General features: G+C 44.5%; 1 protein-coding gene across 2 annotated transcripts in view; it reads right to left on the minus strand.

Annotated features, from left to right (window-relative positions):
- Window positions 1-7389, minus strand: part of SNX25 (sorting nexin 25) — a 97090-nt gene extending 89701 nt beyond the window's left edge. The window contains exon 1 of one of the 2 annotated variants that reach the window (XM_059685662.1): window positions 6742-7387. In XM_059685662.1, the coding sequence (XP_059541645.1) occupies window positions 6742-7122 (381 nt within the window). In that variant the 5' untranslated portion in view covers window positions 7123-7387. Of the gene's footprint in view, window positions 1-6741 lie in introns of both variants that reach the window. The other variant, XM_059685663.1, reaches the window with a different exon arrangement.
- Window positions 7390-15811: the final 8422 nt, after the last annotated feature.

Raw genomic sequence — 15811 nt, forward strand, 5'->3', positions numbered from 1 at the left:
TAGGACCCGTCCATTTGGGGCTGAATTTATTGTTTAAAGACAATGTTAAGACAGGTGAGAGATTCTTAAGCCTATCTATAATGATAACTAGTGATAATTAATATCAAGGAAAACTCTCTCTCACTCTTGGATTTACTGTCTTTTGTTCCATCCACATAGCTTCATTAACTCTCACTTTCTGTATTACAACTGCCCTGTATTTCTCTTCCAAGTCCATCCCAATTATGTTTCTGTTTAACATTTCGAACGCCCAGCCTGATGCTATCACTCTGGTGCTTAGAAAATGCCAATAGCTGCCATACCTACAGGCTAAACTCCAAGGCTAATCCCTGGGCTGAGGGCTTCCAGGACCTGGCCAAGACTACCCTTCCCATCGGAGCTCCTGTGAGTCATCTCATACCCTCACTGGCAACTCACATCCCAAAGGGTACATGTACTGCATCTCTGAAACAGTTTGCTTGACTTATTTTATTTTTGTACAAATTATGAAAGTACATATTGCTTCCTTCAGACCGTTTTGCTCATTCAGATACACACTTTTTTCCTTTCTGAGGATACATATGCTGGTTAGGATTAGCTTTTTTTTATATTCTAGGTTTAATCATATATCTTCCTTTGTGTGTAATCACTGTATATGTCACTATTCATATATAACTTCATCTTATGTTAACTAACCTTAAGAACTAGTTTCTTCATAACAAAGATACAGAAAACAATTACTCCTTTGTGCGTAATCACTGTTTATATGTCAAGAGATTATAGACATCCAGAACTTTTTTGAATACGTATTTGCATTTGCTTATATAAGCACTAGAAGACGGATGCACAAAATTCATGCAAAAGTTAGGCCTTCCTTCCCCCAGCTGCCAGCACCAGCTTCCCTCTGGCACCCAGGACCCAGGCTTCCCTCACAGCCCTGGCTTCATCTGGAAGGACATCCAGTCTAATTAACATATTACACTTTTATTATTATAGATAATATATATCTTGAAGAGTAAACAGCACCTATTAATACTGGCTATATGGAAGAGAGATTTTTTTTTCACTGTACACACTTCTATATGCTTCAATGTTTTTAAACCATGTGATTATATGACCAATGTAAAAAATTACATTTAAAAATTATAACTAGTAAAAAAAAAGATAAATAAAATAAAATAAAAATTATAACTAGTATCAATTTAAAGTAAAACAACCCCTACACCACAGCAAGTGTTAGATAAGATCCTATCTTTCATGGGGTCCTCAAAAATGCCATCTTCCTCAAAAACATTTTCCCACTAGCCACCCTGACTTAACTCCCCTAGGTAAAATGCAAACAAGTATTCTGAGGGCAATAAGTGCATTATGCCATTATCCATCATCAAAGGGTTGAGGATTAGTTCATTACATTAGCATAATAAAAGAAAGTTACAAAGAGGCTGTGTATAGTTTACCTAACTCCTATTGCTTTTCCTTTTGCCCTCAAGTAACTAAATTCACTTTGTTTTACTCAAAGAACTTTTGTATTAGTAAAAGAACTCATTTAGGAATTCTGTAAGTCCTGCCCAAGCCAACTGGAGCCATGGATTGCTGTGTGAATGTTTTTACTGTCTCTACAAACATCTGCCTTCCCATCCAGTTTTCTCTTTCGGCCCAATCTCAGCCCTAGAGGGCTGGCACAGGAAATTGCCAGGCATTACAGAAAGTAATTATCCAAGCTGTTGTGACACCTAAGCAAGGCTAGGACCATTCTCTAGACACTGAGGTTGAAATCTCAAATCTAAACATGTCAATGGGATACTTGAATTTGTTCTCATCTCAAACAATAATCGATTCATTTAGGCAGAATCTGTCTACTAAGAGCCTACCTACTATGTCCTTGACACGGCACTCAGCAACTAACTAAGCAAAAAATAATCCAATGAAATCATATTCGCAAATATACAGCAGATACTCAGTAAGTGCACATTAATTAGACTTGATTAACTTCTTGAACTTCCCTGCCTAATCTTTGAAAAGTCTTTCATTACTATTTTCTTTACATGGCAGTAGATTTCAGTTTTCCATGTCACTAGCCTGTGACTTTTTTCCATTATATGAAGATACACTTTGTAATGCTGGTCCAGTAATGAAAATATGTTTTCTAAACTATTCACTCACTTTTGCCATATTTCTCTTGCTGTTGCCTAGATTCAAGTAACTGTGGCTAGTGAATCTGAGGCTCTTGGTCCAGGTGTTAACTGGCCTGGCACAAGGCCAAACTGCAACCCTAGACTATGGCAGCCTGCTCAGCAAAGCTGGACTAACAACTGGCACATGAGGAGAAGGCCAGCCCCGATTATCACGGCTTTAGTCTGCTGCCTAGAACCAACTCCAAGTGCTTCTAAAATGAGGCCGAGATATCAACTGTCAAGACTTGAGCATCAACCTTCCTGACCTTACACCAAAGTTTCCTTAGTACCTGAAAATACCTGAGATAAAAATTATTTTGACTACTTTAATCAATAGTGATGCCCACCCTGCAGATTGGTGCAGCCACTATAGAAAAATTAACAATGGATCTGCCTTATGACCCAGAGATTCCACATCTGGGAATATATATGAAGAAACCCTAACCACTAATTTGAAAGAATACATGCACCCCTATGTTCACTGCAGCATTATTTACAATAGCCAAGCTATGGAAGCAACCCAGGTGCCCATCAGGAGATGAATGGATAAAAAAAAGCTGTGGTACATATACACTGAGTGGCCATATTATCATGACCTCCTGATGTCTGTAGGCAAATTAGCTAGAATTTCACACTGAAGTTGCTAGAGGGCCAGACCATTATAAATAGGAAAGCAGGTTGTTTATCATGACAGAGTGATTTTTTTCTGAAGATATGGATAAACAACGCAGTTTAACAGCTTTTGAACGTGAGTGGCCAGATTATTATGACCACCCCATCAGTACTTCGTTGGGCCACCTGTTGCCTTCAATACTGCGGTGATATTTCTTGGCACTGATGCCACGAGATGTTGAAAGGTGATGAGAGGAATCTGACACCATGCCTGATGAATAGCACTGTCCAGTTCTGTGAGATTTGATGGTTGTGGAACCAGCTGCCTGATGGCTCTTTTAACTTCGTCCCACAAATGCTCAATTGGATTGAGATCTGGTGATTGTGGGGGCCACCTAAGCAAGGAAAAGTCTCCCTCATGTTCTTGAAACCACTCCTGCACAATACGAGCACCGTGGCATGGCGCATTGTCTTGTTGGAAGAAGCCATCTCCATTGGGATATGCCATCAACATGATAGGATGAACTTGATCAGCAACGATACTTAGGTATGTTGTGCTATTCAGACGTTGTTCCATACGAATTAAAGGGCCCAAATCATGCCAGGAAAACATGCCCCAAGCCATAACACTGCCCCCACCAGCTTGAAGGGTTGTACTCATGCATGTGGGGTGCATGCTTTCATGCTGTTTCTGCCAAATTCTCACTCTGCCATCTGCATGATGCAGCTGGAAACATGATTCATCGGACCACATGACTTTTTTCCAATGCTCGACTGTCCAATCCTTGTGTTCCTTTGCGAATTGGAGACGCTTTATCTTGGTAACTACAGACAGCAAAGGTGTTCGAACAGGCCTTCAGCTTCCATATCCCATACAAGGTAGTGTACGGCTAATTTGCCTACAAATGTCAGGTGGTCATAATAATCTGGCCACTCAATATATATATATATATATATACATATATATATATATATGTATATATATATATGTATGTATATATATATATATATATATATGAATATTTCTCAGGCATAAAAAATAATGAACCTTATCGTTTGTGGCAGCATGGATGGACCTAGAGTGTATTATGCTCAGTTAAATAAGTCAGTCAGCGAAAGACAAATACCCTATGATTTCATTGATACGTGGAATCTACAGAACAAAATAAACAAAATTGAAACAGACACAGGTACAGAGAGAGAGAACTTGTGGCTGACAGAGTGGGGTAAGATTCGGGGACTGGATGAAAGGTGGGATGGGTGTTGGGAGGATGAGTGAAAAAGGTGAAGGGATTAAGAAGTACAACCTGGTAATTACAGAACAGTCATGGAGATATAAAGTACAGTAGGGAATACAGTCAGTAATATCATAAGTATGTATGGTGTCAGGCGGGTACCAAATTTATCACGGTGGTCTAGTAAGTTATATAATGTCCAATCACTGGGTTATACACCCGAAACATACAATATTGTGTGTAAACTATAATTGAAAAATAAAAAATATATATTTAAAAAAATGATTCCCACCCCAGTAAAATCAAAATCCTCACACATTGGAGATGTCCAAAAGAGACTAATTAGAAGGGGGAAACCCTATGTTAGTGACCACTACCAGACATAATTTTCCTCATTATCGTCTGCAAACACTTCTTAAGTTCCTACTGGGTGCAAGGGATAACAAAAAGTGTTACCCATGGCCCTAACCACATGGAGTTTTCAGCCAATAACTACACTGTGAAGCACGGAGAGGCATGTGAACACTCCTAGACACGAAAACACCTTTTCCCTTTTAGGTTAGGCTTCTCTAGCTGGCTACTTTTAGCCATGTCTGCATTCTTTTCTCTATAGAAGGAAGTCAGTAAGAAACAAACGAGGAAGAAAAGGCGAAGGGAAGAGAGATGGACAGATTGAAGGATAGACCCCAGTGTCTGACGTGTCTAGCTGACACCCAATTACTCCAAACGTATAAGAATACATGAGGGTTCTTTTCTTCATGCTGAATCTAATTTTCCGTAGTAAAGTATTCACTGTATCTTAAGAGGCACCATTTGGTCCTGTGTGGTCCAGCTCCCACCCCCACAGAACTGCAGATATTTTATACTACACCACATGCTTATCTTCCATTCATAAAGAAGCGAACATTTTTTTAAACCCATAAACACATATTACTAGAAAATACAGCACAACTAAAGGCACCAGTACTATAAAAAAAGTTGTATGTGAGTAAGTAGCATATAACTTATAAGTAGCATATAACTTATAAAGTGAATGTCCTAATTTACTTGTTTTCTTATTTAAGGCTATTATAAAAATCCAAGTCCTGAAAGACTGATCTATTTTCCTTAGTTTATACTTCACCTCTTCTATTACCTGAAAATTCCAGGTGGTATACACGAGAGGTTATATGTGCTGCTTCATTTAATGTCCCCTTTAAAGTGCTATTCTCTCTAATTCGTCTCCTAAACCCTCTTCCTGGATTTTCCAAAGTTTTATCTGCCCGGCGCTGCAGATGAGCTGGGAGGCTTGGGGGAGTGTGCCTGGTGATGGGGTGGTAACCCACAGCGTGAGGCTTCCAGGTCCCCAGAGGCAGACTGCAGTACTAAGCCTTTGACCCTGACCCCACCTTCTAAACTTTCTGTCCCCGCTTACTGAGCACTCTGAACCACTTAATTCTCAACCCCTTTTCCACAGCATTTATCACTACCCAAAAGTATCTGCCGTGTTTGCATATTGTCTGGTCCCCTGTAAGAATACAATCTCTAGAGAGCTGGGCATTCCTGTGTCTTGTTGACTCAACCCCAGCTACCAGAGTAATACCTGGCTTGTACAAAATGCTCAATAAAAGCATACTGAATAATAACTTCTTACAATACGCTCAAGAATCGCGGTGTCATTTGTCAGTGATCAACAAACCAACTAGTAAAATCTTGGGGTCCTTATTTTTTTTAATCAGTGTAGCGAAAAGAAAGAGAAAAAATACACCTGCTCACCAACTCTTGCTAAAGTAGACTCGGGGGGGGGGGGGGGGGACAGCTACATGAAGGTTTTTAAGAAAAACTGCTATTACTAGTGTTTTAGACTCCTGCAGAAGTTCCTCGCCCTTAGCATACTGAATGGCTGATCAATGACAGCGTGAGCCCGCCCGCCGCCTCCCCTCCCACCCGGATCTCCGCGCTGCCCTGGGCCCAGGAAGGGCCGTTCCGGGGAAGAGCTGTCCTGATTTTTAGCGGAGCGAGCAGGTCAAACCACAAGCAAATACCAAGCCCGGGGGTAGCGGTCCCTCCAACAAACATCCTCCTGGAGCCGGCCGCTGCCCCACGTGCTCCGACAACCCGTCCAGGGCTGTGAGCGTCCGGCTGGGGAGAAGCCCTTCCATGTCGGGGTGCGAGCCGGAAGCCGCGAGGCAGGGAGAGCAGGGGTTTGGCGCGCAGGGAGAGAAAAGCTCATTGAAACATGTTCTTTCCCATCTTCCCTACGCACCGCCCTACGCGCCCTGCCTCTCGGACCACAGCCTCCCCTCGTGGCACACGACGGGGTCCGGGCACCCCCTTCCCAACGCTGCGTGACTTCTCAGCACGGTGGGTGCAGGAGGTCGCGGTGCGAGGCGCCCCGGGCTTGGGTGCGAGAGGCCGGGCGAGCGTCTCCGGAAGAAGGTCCCGCAGTGCCCTCCGCGGGGAACCGGCAGCAGAGGCGCCGAGAACGCCCGCCGGGCGCAGCCTGCGTGCGCGAGCCACTCGGCGACCTCCACCCCCGGTCGCAGAGCAGCATCGGCCCGGCTCCGGCCCGGGACACCGTGCGTCTCGGCGGCCTGAGCCCGAGCCCGCCCCGGGGGCCGAGGGGCCGCTCGCTTCCCATCGCCGGGCCCGGGCGGACGGGCCCGCCGCGACCCCCGCGGCTCCGGGAGCGGGCGGCGGGCACCGGAAGCGGGAGGGCCGGGCCGGGGCGGGCGCGCGGGGCGGGGGAGGCCGCTACTCACCCCCGGCCGGCGGCGGGCGGCCAGCCGTCTCCAGGCGGCGGCGAAGTCGGGCGGCGGGGCTCGCGGGCTCCCGAAGACGAGGGAGAGCAGGGTCCCCAGCAGGAAGGCGGCCGCGGCGCCGATCAGGTACAGGCTGAGCCGGAGCAGGACGGCGCCCGGCCCCGCGCCTCCGGCCGCCCCGGGCCCCAGATAGGAGAGGGACGCGGCGGCGAAGACGGCCACCGCCACCGCCACCCGCCAGCTCCCGCCGCCGGGGCCCCTCGGGGCCGCCGCGTCCTCCCGGGGCTCCGGCCGCCGCTCGCCCGGAGCGCCCACGGCCGCCGCGGGGCTGGGGCCGGGGCCGGGGCCGGCGCCGCTGCTGTCGGTGGCCTCGGGGTGCATGCTGCCGCCTGGGCCGCGGGGGGCAGGCTCATCTCCCGCCCCGCGGTCCCCCGGCGCGGCCCCGGCCCGTGGCCTCTGCGCGGCCGCTCCTGCCCCGGCCGCCGCCGCAGCTCCGGAGGCAGAGGCGGGCGGCGCTCATACCCTCGCCGGCCGCCCTCCGAGGGCGCGGCTCCCGCGGACGCCGCCGAGCTCCTCCGGGCCCTCCGCGCCGCCCTCCGGCGCCGGCCGCAGTGCCCCCGGGCGCGCCCAGGTAGCCGGCGGTGTTGTGACTTCAGCGGGCGCAGCCCGAGGCGGGGCGGGGCGGGGCGGGGGCGGCCCGGGAGTGCGAGTCGGCGGAGGGCGGGGGGCCCGCTGAGTGACAGCCGCGAGGTGCCCGCCTTCCGGGCACGGGGAGGGGTCTGGCCCGCCCCCGCCTCGCCGGGGAGGGGGCGCGACCATGGCTTCGAAAGCCGCCAGGTCCTGGCCTCCCCTTTCCCTCCCTCCCCCCCTCCCCACCCCCCCATCTGGGGATGGACATTTTTGCTGCAGGTGCTGGAGGCACTGGTCATTCTGGAGCTCAGGTGACGCCTTAATCCTCGCTCTCCGCTCATCCCTGGCAAGTAACCTCCTCGCATGCTCACAGCCCCCCAAATGTCCGCCTCGTTTTCACCTGCTACTTAGGTTAAATAGGCAACCATTCCTGATCCTCACCTTTAACACCGTTACCCTAACAACCCCCCCCCGACCCCCCCACTTTCCCATCGGCCGCCTCAGGGAAGGAGTCAGACAAACGTGGAGTAAAGGAAGCCCGCAATTCCTAGTTGTGCAATGGCCCAAACAAGTGGGCCTGGCGCCAGGCGGGTAGCAGCTTCCCTCATCGCTTTGGCTCCAAGTCCCTACATTTTTGTTGCCAGCGACTCAATATAAATGCCACTGCCCACGCAAGTGAACGCGGTCCAGATGATTTTTAGAGCACGTACTTTCGACCACGGCCCCAGCGCTAATGCACAGATCAGGCTGGCTGAGAAGACACCACTATGCTAGAGAAATACAAGTAATGACTATAAACACCAATAAAGCGGCAGGTGTGCCTTTAAGGAATAAATAAGGAATTCTAAAAAGATTAATGATTATTAAAGGGCGGGGGCGGTAGAGTGGAGAGAACAAATCCAGAATAGAAAAGGACAGGAGAGGGAAAAAGATGAGGGAAGCAGAGAGAAATAAAGGTTATGGGAAACACTTATAAGTAGAAGCTCACAACACTCTGCTTCTATCAGTCACTAAGAATTTCAAGTTTAAAGGCACTATTGTTTTCCAATAAATTGAGTTATAGCCTACTTCCCAGTAAGCACAGTTAAGGAAAATAAGCATTAAAAATATTTTTAAATACTGTGACTATCCTACTGTGTTTCTCTAAGGAATCATCTGTGTCATAGCAACAGAGAAAAATATACAACATTGTTGTGTAAACTAAAATATTTAGTGGATACTTATTCTTTGAAAACAAAGTATTGTCCAAGAGGTTATTATTTAAAAAAAGAAATACTGGTGTCCATAGATATACACAGCCCACCCTTGTATTCATGTATTCATAATAAATTTCCCTGGAATGGCATAGATTCATAGAGGCTAAAAATAATCACTAACAGCTCTAACAAAACAGCATATAAATGAATTATTTTATATCCTATCTAGTAAGGAGGGAATATGCTAATTGACTGCCCCACCCTCAAAGATGGTGGTGCCCAGTCCCCTCAGCCCCCTAGCCGCCCAGGGCCAGCCTGAGGCACAGGTAACCAGGGCCGGCTGAGGCGCTGCAGGAAGTGGCAACAGCAGAGGTGTGGTGGGGCATTGCCTTCCCCTGATCGCCAGGTCGCTTTCCACCCCTGAGGGCTCCTGGACTGTGAGAGGGGGCAGGCTGGGCTGAGGGACCCCCCTCCAGTGCATGAATTTTCATGCACCGGGCCTCTAGTATCTATATAAAAATGTATTTACATGTGTCATTTTTTTAAATCTTTGTTTTAAATATTAATATTCATGTGACACTTCTTATACCTTGTAAGTTAAAGATAAGATATTGACTGCTGTGACTTTGCCATGCCTAGATGATGACATCAAATGAAGTTACTACCTTCCTGTTCTCCTTTAAATAAATAAAGTAGTGTAACAGATTTTGAAAGATTCCTTTTTCCTATAAAATAGTTAATATTCATCCCACTAGTTCTCCTCAAAGTGTACCCACTAATCCAAATTATTTCAAGGAAAGCATGGGTGGCTTGTTTTTACCAACCATCATATCTACATTTTTTATCATTTACATGCCAAGGACTGTGTGCTAAGGGCTTTATATACATTCTCCAATTTACATCCATAGCTGACAATAATGGTAACTAATTGAGTACTCACTGTGTGCCTGATACTGTTCTAAGCACTAAACATGCTTCATCTATGTTCACAACAACCCTGATAATGTCATCACCATCTACCCATGAGGACACTGAGGCAAAGGAGGTAAAATAACTTGCTCAGCATTACAGAGCTAATAAATATCATGGTCAGTTTTAGAGCTATGCATTTAACCACTATGTCATGGCACTTCCTTATAAATGTCATTTATTCATCCCATATTACAAAGGAGGAAAGACAGGGTTTAAATCCATGAGCTTAAGACCTGCGTTTTATACTTTAAAGTATTTAGTTTTGTTGCTTTGTGAGGGTAGCTGGTATCTTAACCAGGCTCCTGATAAGTACTAAGTGATTATAACTTGAATCAGTAAAGGAGAAACTGGCCTGACTTTTATTAAGGGTCCTGGTCTGGAACTCTTAAGACCACGGTCTTTCCAACACACCAGTATATTGCTCCCCAAAATAACGCAGATCTGGAGAAATGTACACTCATGGTCAGAAAACTTCCTTAAAGCATATGCCATTCTGCTGCTAAGTCAGCACTGACACTTCAAACATTTCCTAACAAATAATACTGGGCCTCTACCCTGTGCAATGTTGGAGGAACACAGAAGTCAGGTAAGATAAGAAGTATCGGGGAGTGACTAGGGTCAGGAGGTATGGAGGGAGATGAGGCCAGAGGTCAGGCATTAAATTAGAATCCTGGTGTCCTTCCAGGTCTAAGGCTTAAAAAGCAAGCTGAGTAGAGAGGCCTTATTTGTATTCCTTAAAGACAGCACATTTTGATAGGCAATAATTGAATGTTCCATAGGCTATCTTCATCATTCTCTTAAGATGGCAATGACATCTGCCTTAACTCATTGGGACATTATGAGGACAAATTAAATGGGGGAAAATGACATTTAAAATATTAGGCAGAAAATCCTCAACAAAATCTTAGCAAATCGGATCCAGCAGTACATCAGAAAGATCATACACCATGACCAAGTAGGATTTATCCCAGGGATGCAAGGATGGTACAATATCCGCAAATCAATAAACGTGATACATCACATAAACAAATTGAAAGAAAAAAACCACATGGTCATATCAATTGATGCAGAAAAAGCATTTGACAAAATTCAACACCCATTTTTGATAAAAACTCTCAGCAAGGTGGGAGTAGAAGGATCATACCTCAACATAATAAAAGCCATATATGACAGGCCCACAGCCAACATCATACTCAATGGACAAAAACTAACACCATTTCCCCTAAGAACAGGAACAAGACAGGGATGCCCCCTCTCACCATTCCTGTTCAACATAGTACTGGAAGTGTTAGCCATTGCAATTCGGCAAGAAGAAGAAATAAAAGGCATCCAAATTGGAAAAGAGGAAGTAAAACTGTCCTTATTTGCAGACGACATGATATTATACATACAAAACCCTAGAGATTCCATCAAAAAGCTACTAGACTTAATACATGAATTTGGCAATGTAGCAGGATACAAAATTAACCCCAAGAAATCTGAGGCATTTCTATACACCAATAGTGAACTTTCAGAAAGAGAGATTATAAAAACAATCCTGTTTACCATTGCACCAAAAAAATTAAGCTACCTAGGAATAAACTTAACTAAAGAGGTAAAAGACCTCTACTCAGAAAACTACAGGACGTTGAAAAAAGATATAGAGGAAGACATAAACAGATGGAAGAACATACCGTGTTCATGGATTGGTAGAATCAACATCATTAAAATGTCCATACTACCCAAAGCAATCTATAAATTCAACGCACTTCCCATTAAAATACCAACGGCATACTTCAGAGATCTAGAACGAACTCTCCAAAAATTCATCTGGAATAAAAAAAGACCCCGAATAGCTGCAGCAATCCTGAAAAAGAACAAAGTAGGTGGGATCTCAATACCAGATATCAAGTTGTATTACAAAGCCACTGTTCTCAAAACTTCCTGGTACTGGCACAAGAATAGGCATATAGATCAATGGAATAGAATAGAGACCCCAGAAATCGGCCCAAACCAATATGCTCAATTAATATTTGACAAAGGAGGCAAGAACATACAATGGAGCCAAGATAGTCTCTTCAATAAATGGTGCTGGGAAAATTGGACAGATATATGCAAGAAAATGAAACTAGACCACCAACTTACACCATACACAAAAATAAACTCAAAATGGATAAAGGACTTAAATGTACGACGGGAAACCATAAAAATTCTAGAAGAATCCAAAGGCAACAAAATCTCAGACATATGCCGAAGCAATTTCTTCACTGATACAGCTCCTAGGGCACTTGAAACTAAAGAAAAAATGAACAAATGGGACTACATCAAAATAAAAAGCTTCTGCACAGCAAAAGAAACCATCAACAAAACAACGAGAAAACCCACTGTGTGGGAAAACATATTTGCCAATGACATATCTGATAAGGGCCTAATCTCCAAAATTTATAGGGAACTCATACAACTTAACAAAAGAAAGATAAACAATCCAATCAAAAAATGGGCAAAGGACCTAAATAGACACCTTTCAAAAGAGGACATCCAGAAAGCCAAGAGACATATGAAAACATGCTCAAAGTCACTACTCATCCGAGAGATGCAAATCAAAACAGCAATGAGGTACCATCTCACACCTGTCAGACTGGCTACCATCAACAAATCAACAAACGACAAGTGCTGGAGAGGATGTGGAGAAAAAGGAACACTTGTGCACTGCTGGTGGGAATGCAGACTGGTGCAGCCACTATGGAAGACAGTATGGAGTTTCCTTAAAAAACTGAAAATGGAACTCCCATTTGACCCTGTGATCCCACTTCTAGGAATATATCCCAAGAAACCAGAAACACCAATCAGAAAGGATATATGCACCCCTATGTTCATAGCAGCACAATTCACCATAGCTAAGATCTGGAAACAGCCTAAGTGCCCATCAGTAGATGAATGGATTAGAAAACTATGGTACATCTACACGATGGAATACTATTCTGCTGTAAAAAGGAAGGAACTCTTACCATTTGCAACGTCATGGATGGAACTGGAGAGCATTATGCTAAGTGAAATAAGCCAGTCAATAAAGGAAAAATACCACATGATCTCACTCATTCATGGACAATAGAGACCATTATAAACTTTTGAACAATAATAGATACAGAGGCAGAGCTGCCTCAAACAGATTGTCAAACTGCAGCGGGAAGGCCGGGGAGGGTTGGGGGGCAGGAGGTAGGGGGGTAAGAGATCAACTAAAGGACTTGTATGCATGCATATAAGCATAACCAATGGCCATAAGACACTGGGGGATAGGGGAGGCTAGGGGACTGTCTAGGGCGGGGGGATAAAATGAATACATATGTAATACCCTTTGTAATACTTTAAGCAATAAAAAATAAAATAAAATAAAATAAAATAAAATATTAGGCAGTGTAAATAGGTAAACAATACCTGATATCTGTCAAAATGTGATACATCTTCCCCTTCATGAGTATATTTCTCCTTAAACCCTCTGGCCACCTTGGAAGTGATTAGGATTAGAGAGAAGACCACAGTATTTTCCCTTGACCACTTTGGGGAAAACTGAATAAAGATGTTAACATGAGCCTAGATATTCTTTCTTCTACTGATTCATTGTAAGACCCTAACAGATCAGTTAACCTCTCTCTCTCTCTCTCTCTCTCTCTCTCTCTCTCTCTCTCTCTCTCAAACTTTCAAGCAGAATGTGGTTTACAAAAATATGTGTGACAAACTTCAAAAAAAAAAGAAATCATAAAGTACTTTAAAAACAAATAATAGATGATCAAAGCTTAAAGGAAACATGCTGCAGCCTTTCTAAGAGGAAGATGAAACTCTGAACAAAATTTTAGAACACATGTACAGGTTGTCCCCCCAAAATGTATACACACTTTGAATAATTATTAATTCCAATGGATGAAATTGGAAAAGAAACATCAATTGAGCTATCTGCTGTTAAGTGTGTATACATTTTTTTGGGACACCCTCTATATCATCATGCTAAGTGAGGCTCCATATTAGTATAGCCATACCTCATTTTATTGCACTTTGCTTTACTGTACGTCACAGACATTGCATTTTTTACAAATTGAAGATTTGTGGCAATCCAGCGTCAAACGTCTATCAGTGCCATTTTGCAACAGCATTTGCTCACTATGTGTGATATCTTGGTAATTCCTGCAATATTTCAAACTTTTTCATTATTAATATATTTTTATGGTGTTCTGTGACGTTTGATGTTACTATTGTAATGTTTGGAGCTGTCACGAACCACACCCATATAAGATGACGAACTTAGCCCTAACCGGTTTGGCTCAATGGATAGAGCATTGGCCTGCGGACTCAAGGGTCCCAGGTTCGATTCTGGTCAAGGGCATGTACCTTGGTTGCGGGCACATCCCCAGTGGGGAGTGTAGTGTGCAGGAGGCAGCTGATTGATGTTTCTCTCTCATCGATGTTTCTAACTCTCTCTCCCTCTCCCTTCCTTTCTGTAAAAAATCAATAAAATATATATATATTTTAAAAAGATGACGAACTTAATCAATAAATGTGCTCCAACTGCTCCCCTGACTGGCCATTCCAGTATCTGTCCCCTTGGGATTCCCTATTCCCTCAAACATAACAATATTTACATTAGGCTAATTATCATCATCTGATGGCCTCTAAGTGTTCAAGTGAAAGGAGGTGCATGTCTCTCACTTTACATCAAAAGCTAGAAATGATTAAGTTTAGTGAGGAAGGCAGGCGAAAGCTGAGACAAGCCAAAAGCGAGGCCCCTTGTGCCAAGTTAACCAAGTTGTGAATGCAAAGGAAAAGTCCTTGACGGAAATTCAAAGTGTTACTCCAGTGAACACATGAATGATAAGAAAGCAAAACAGCCGTATTGCTGATATGGAGAAAGTTTCAGTGCTCTAGATAAATCAAGCCAGCCCCAACATTTCCTTATGCCAAAGCCCAATCCATGGCCAGGCCCCAACTATCTTCAAATCTCTGAAGGCTGAGAAGGGTGATGAAGCCACAGAAGAAAAGCTTAAAGCTAGCAGAGGTTGGTTCATGGGGTTTATGTCTCCATAACATAAAAATGCAAGGGGAAGCAGCAAGCTGTAGCACAGTACCCAGAAGATCTAGATAACAAATGAAGGTGGCTATGTTTAAACAACAGATTTCAATGTAGACCAAATAGCCTTCTGGTGGAAAAAGATGCCATCTAGGACGTTTATAGCTAGAGAGGACGCAATTCCTGGCTTCAAAGGACAGACTGACTCTCTTGTTAGGGGCTAATGCAGCTGGTGACTAAGTTGAAGCCAATGCTCATGTACCACTCCAACAATCCTAGGGCTATTAAGAATCATGCTTCATCTACTCTGCCTGTGCTCTATAAATGGAACAAAGTCGGGATGAGCAGCACATCTGTTTACAACATGATTTACTGGCTATTTTAAGCCTATTGTTGAGACTGTTCAGATAAAAATAAAGGTTCCTTTCAAAATAATACTGCTCATTGACAATGCACCTGGTTACTCACCCAAGAGTGCTGATGGAGATGTATAAGATTAAAGTTGTTTTCATGCCTGCTAGAACAACATTTATTCTGCGGCCCATGGATCAAGGAGTAATTTCGACTTTCAAGTCCTACTATTTAAGAAATATATTTTGTAAGGCTTTAGCTGCCATAGTGATGCCTCTGATGGATCTGGGCAGAGTAAATAAAACACCTTCTGGAAAGGATTCACCATTCTAGATGCCATTAAGAAGATTTGTGATTCTTGGGAAGAGGTCAAAATATCATTAACAGGAGTTTGGAGGAAGTGGAATCCAACCCACATGGATGACTTTGAGGGGTTCAAGACTTCAGTGGAGGCAGTAACTACAGATGTGGTGGAAGTAGAATTAGCAGTGGAGTCTGAATTGCAGTGAGTGAATTGCTACAATCCTATATAATAAAACCCTAATATGCAAATTGACCAAACGGTGGAATGACCAGTTGCTATGATGCACACTGACCACCAGGGGGCAGGCGCTCAATGCAGGACTTGCCCCCTGGTGGTTAGTGCACTTCCACAGGGGGAGTGCTGCTCAGTCAGAAGCCAGGCTCATGGCTGGCAAGCGCAGCAGCAGTGGCCGAGGTGGGAGCCTCTCCCACCTCCGCTGCAGGCAAGTGGTAAAGAGCGAGGGGTCCTGGACTGCGAGAGGGATGTCTGCCTGAGGGGTTTCAGACTGCAAGCGGGTGCAGGCCGGGCTGAGGGGACCCCCCCTTCCCCCGGTGCATGAATTTCCTGCACTGGGCCTTT

The sequence above is a fragment of the Myotis daubentonii genome, chromosome 2, assembly GCF_963259705.1.
Source record: "Myotis daubentonii chromosome 2, mMyoDau2.1, whole genome shotgun sequence".
Classification (NCBI taxonomy): Eukaryota; Metazoa; Chordata; class Mammalia; order Chiroptera; family Vespertilionidae; genus Myotis; species Myotis daubentonii.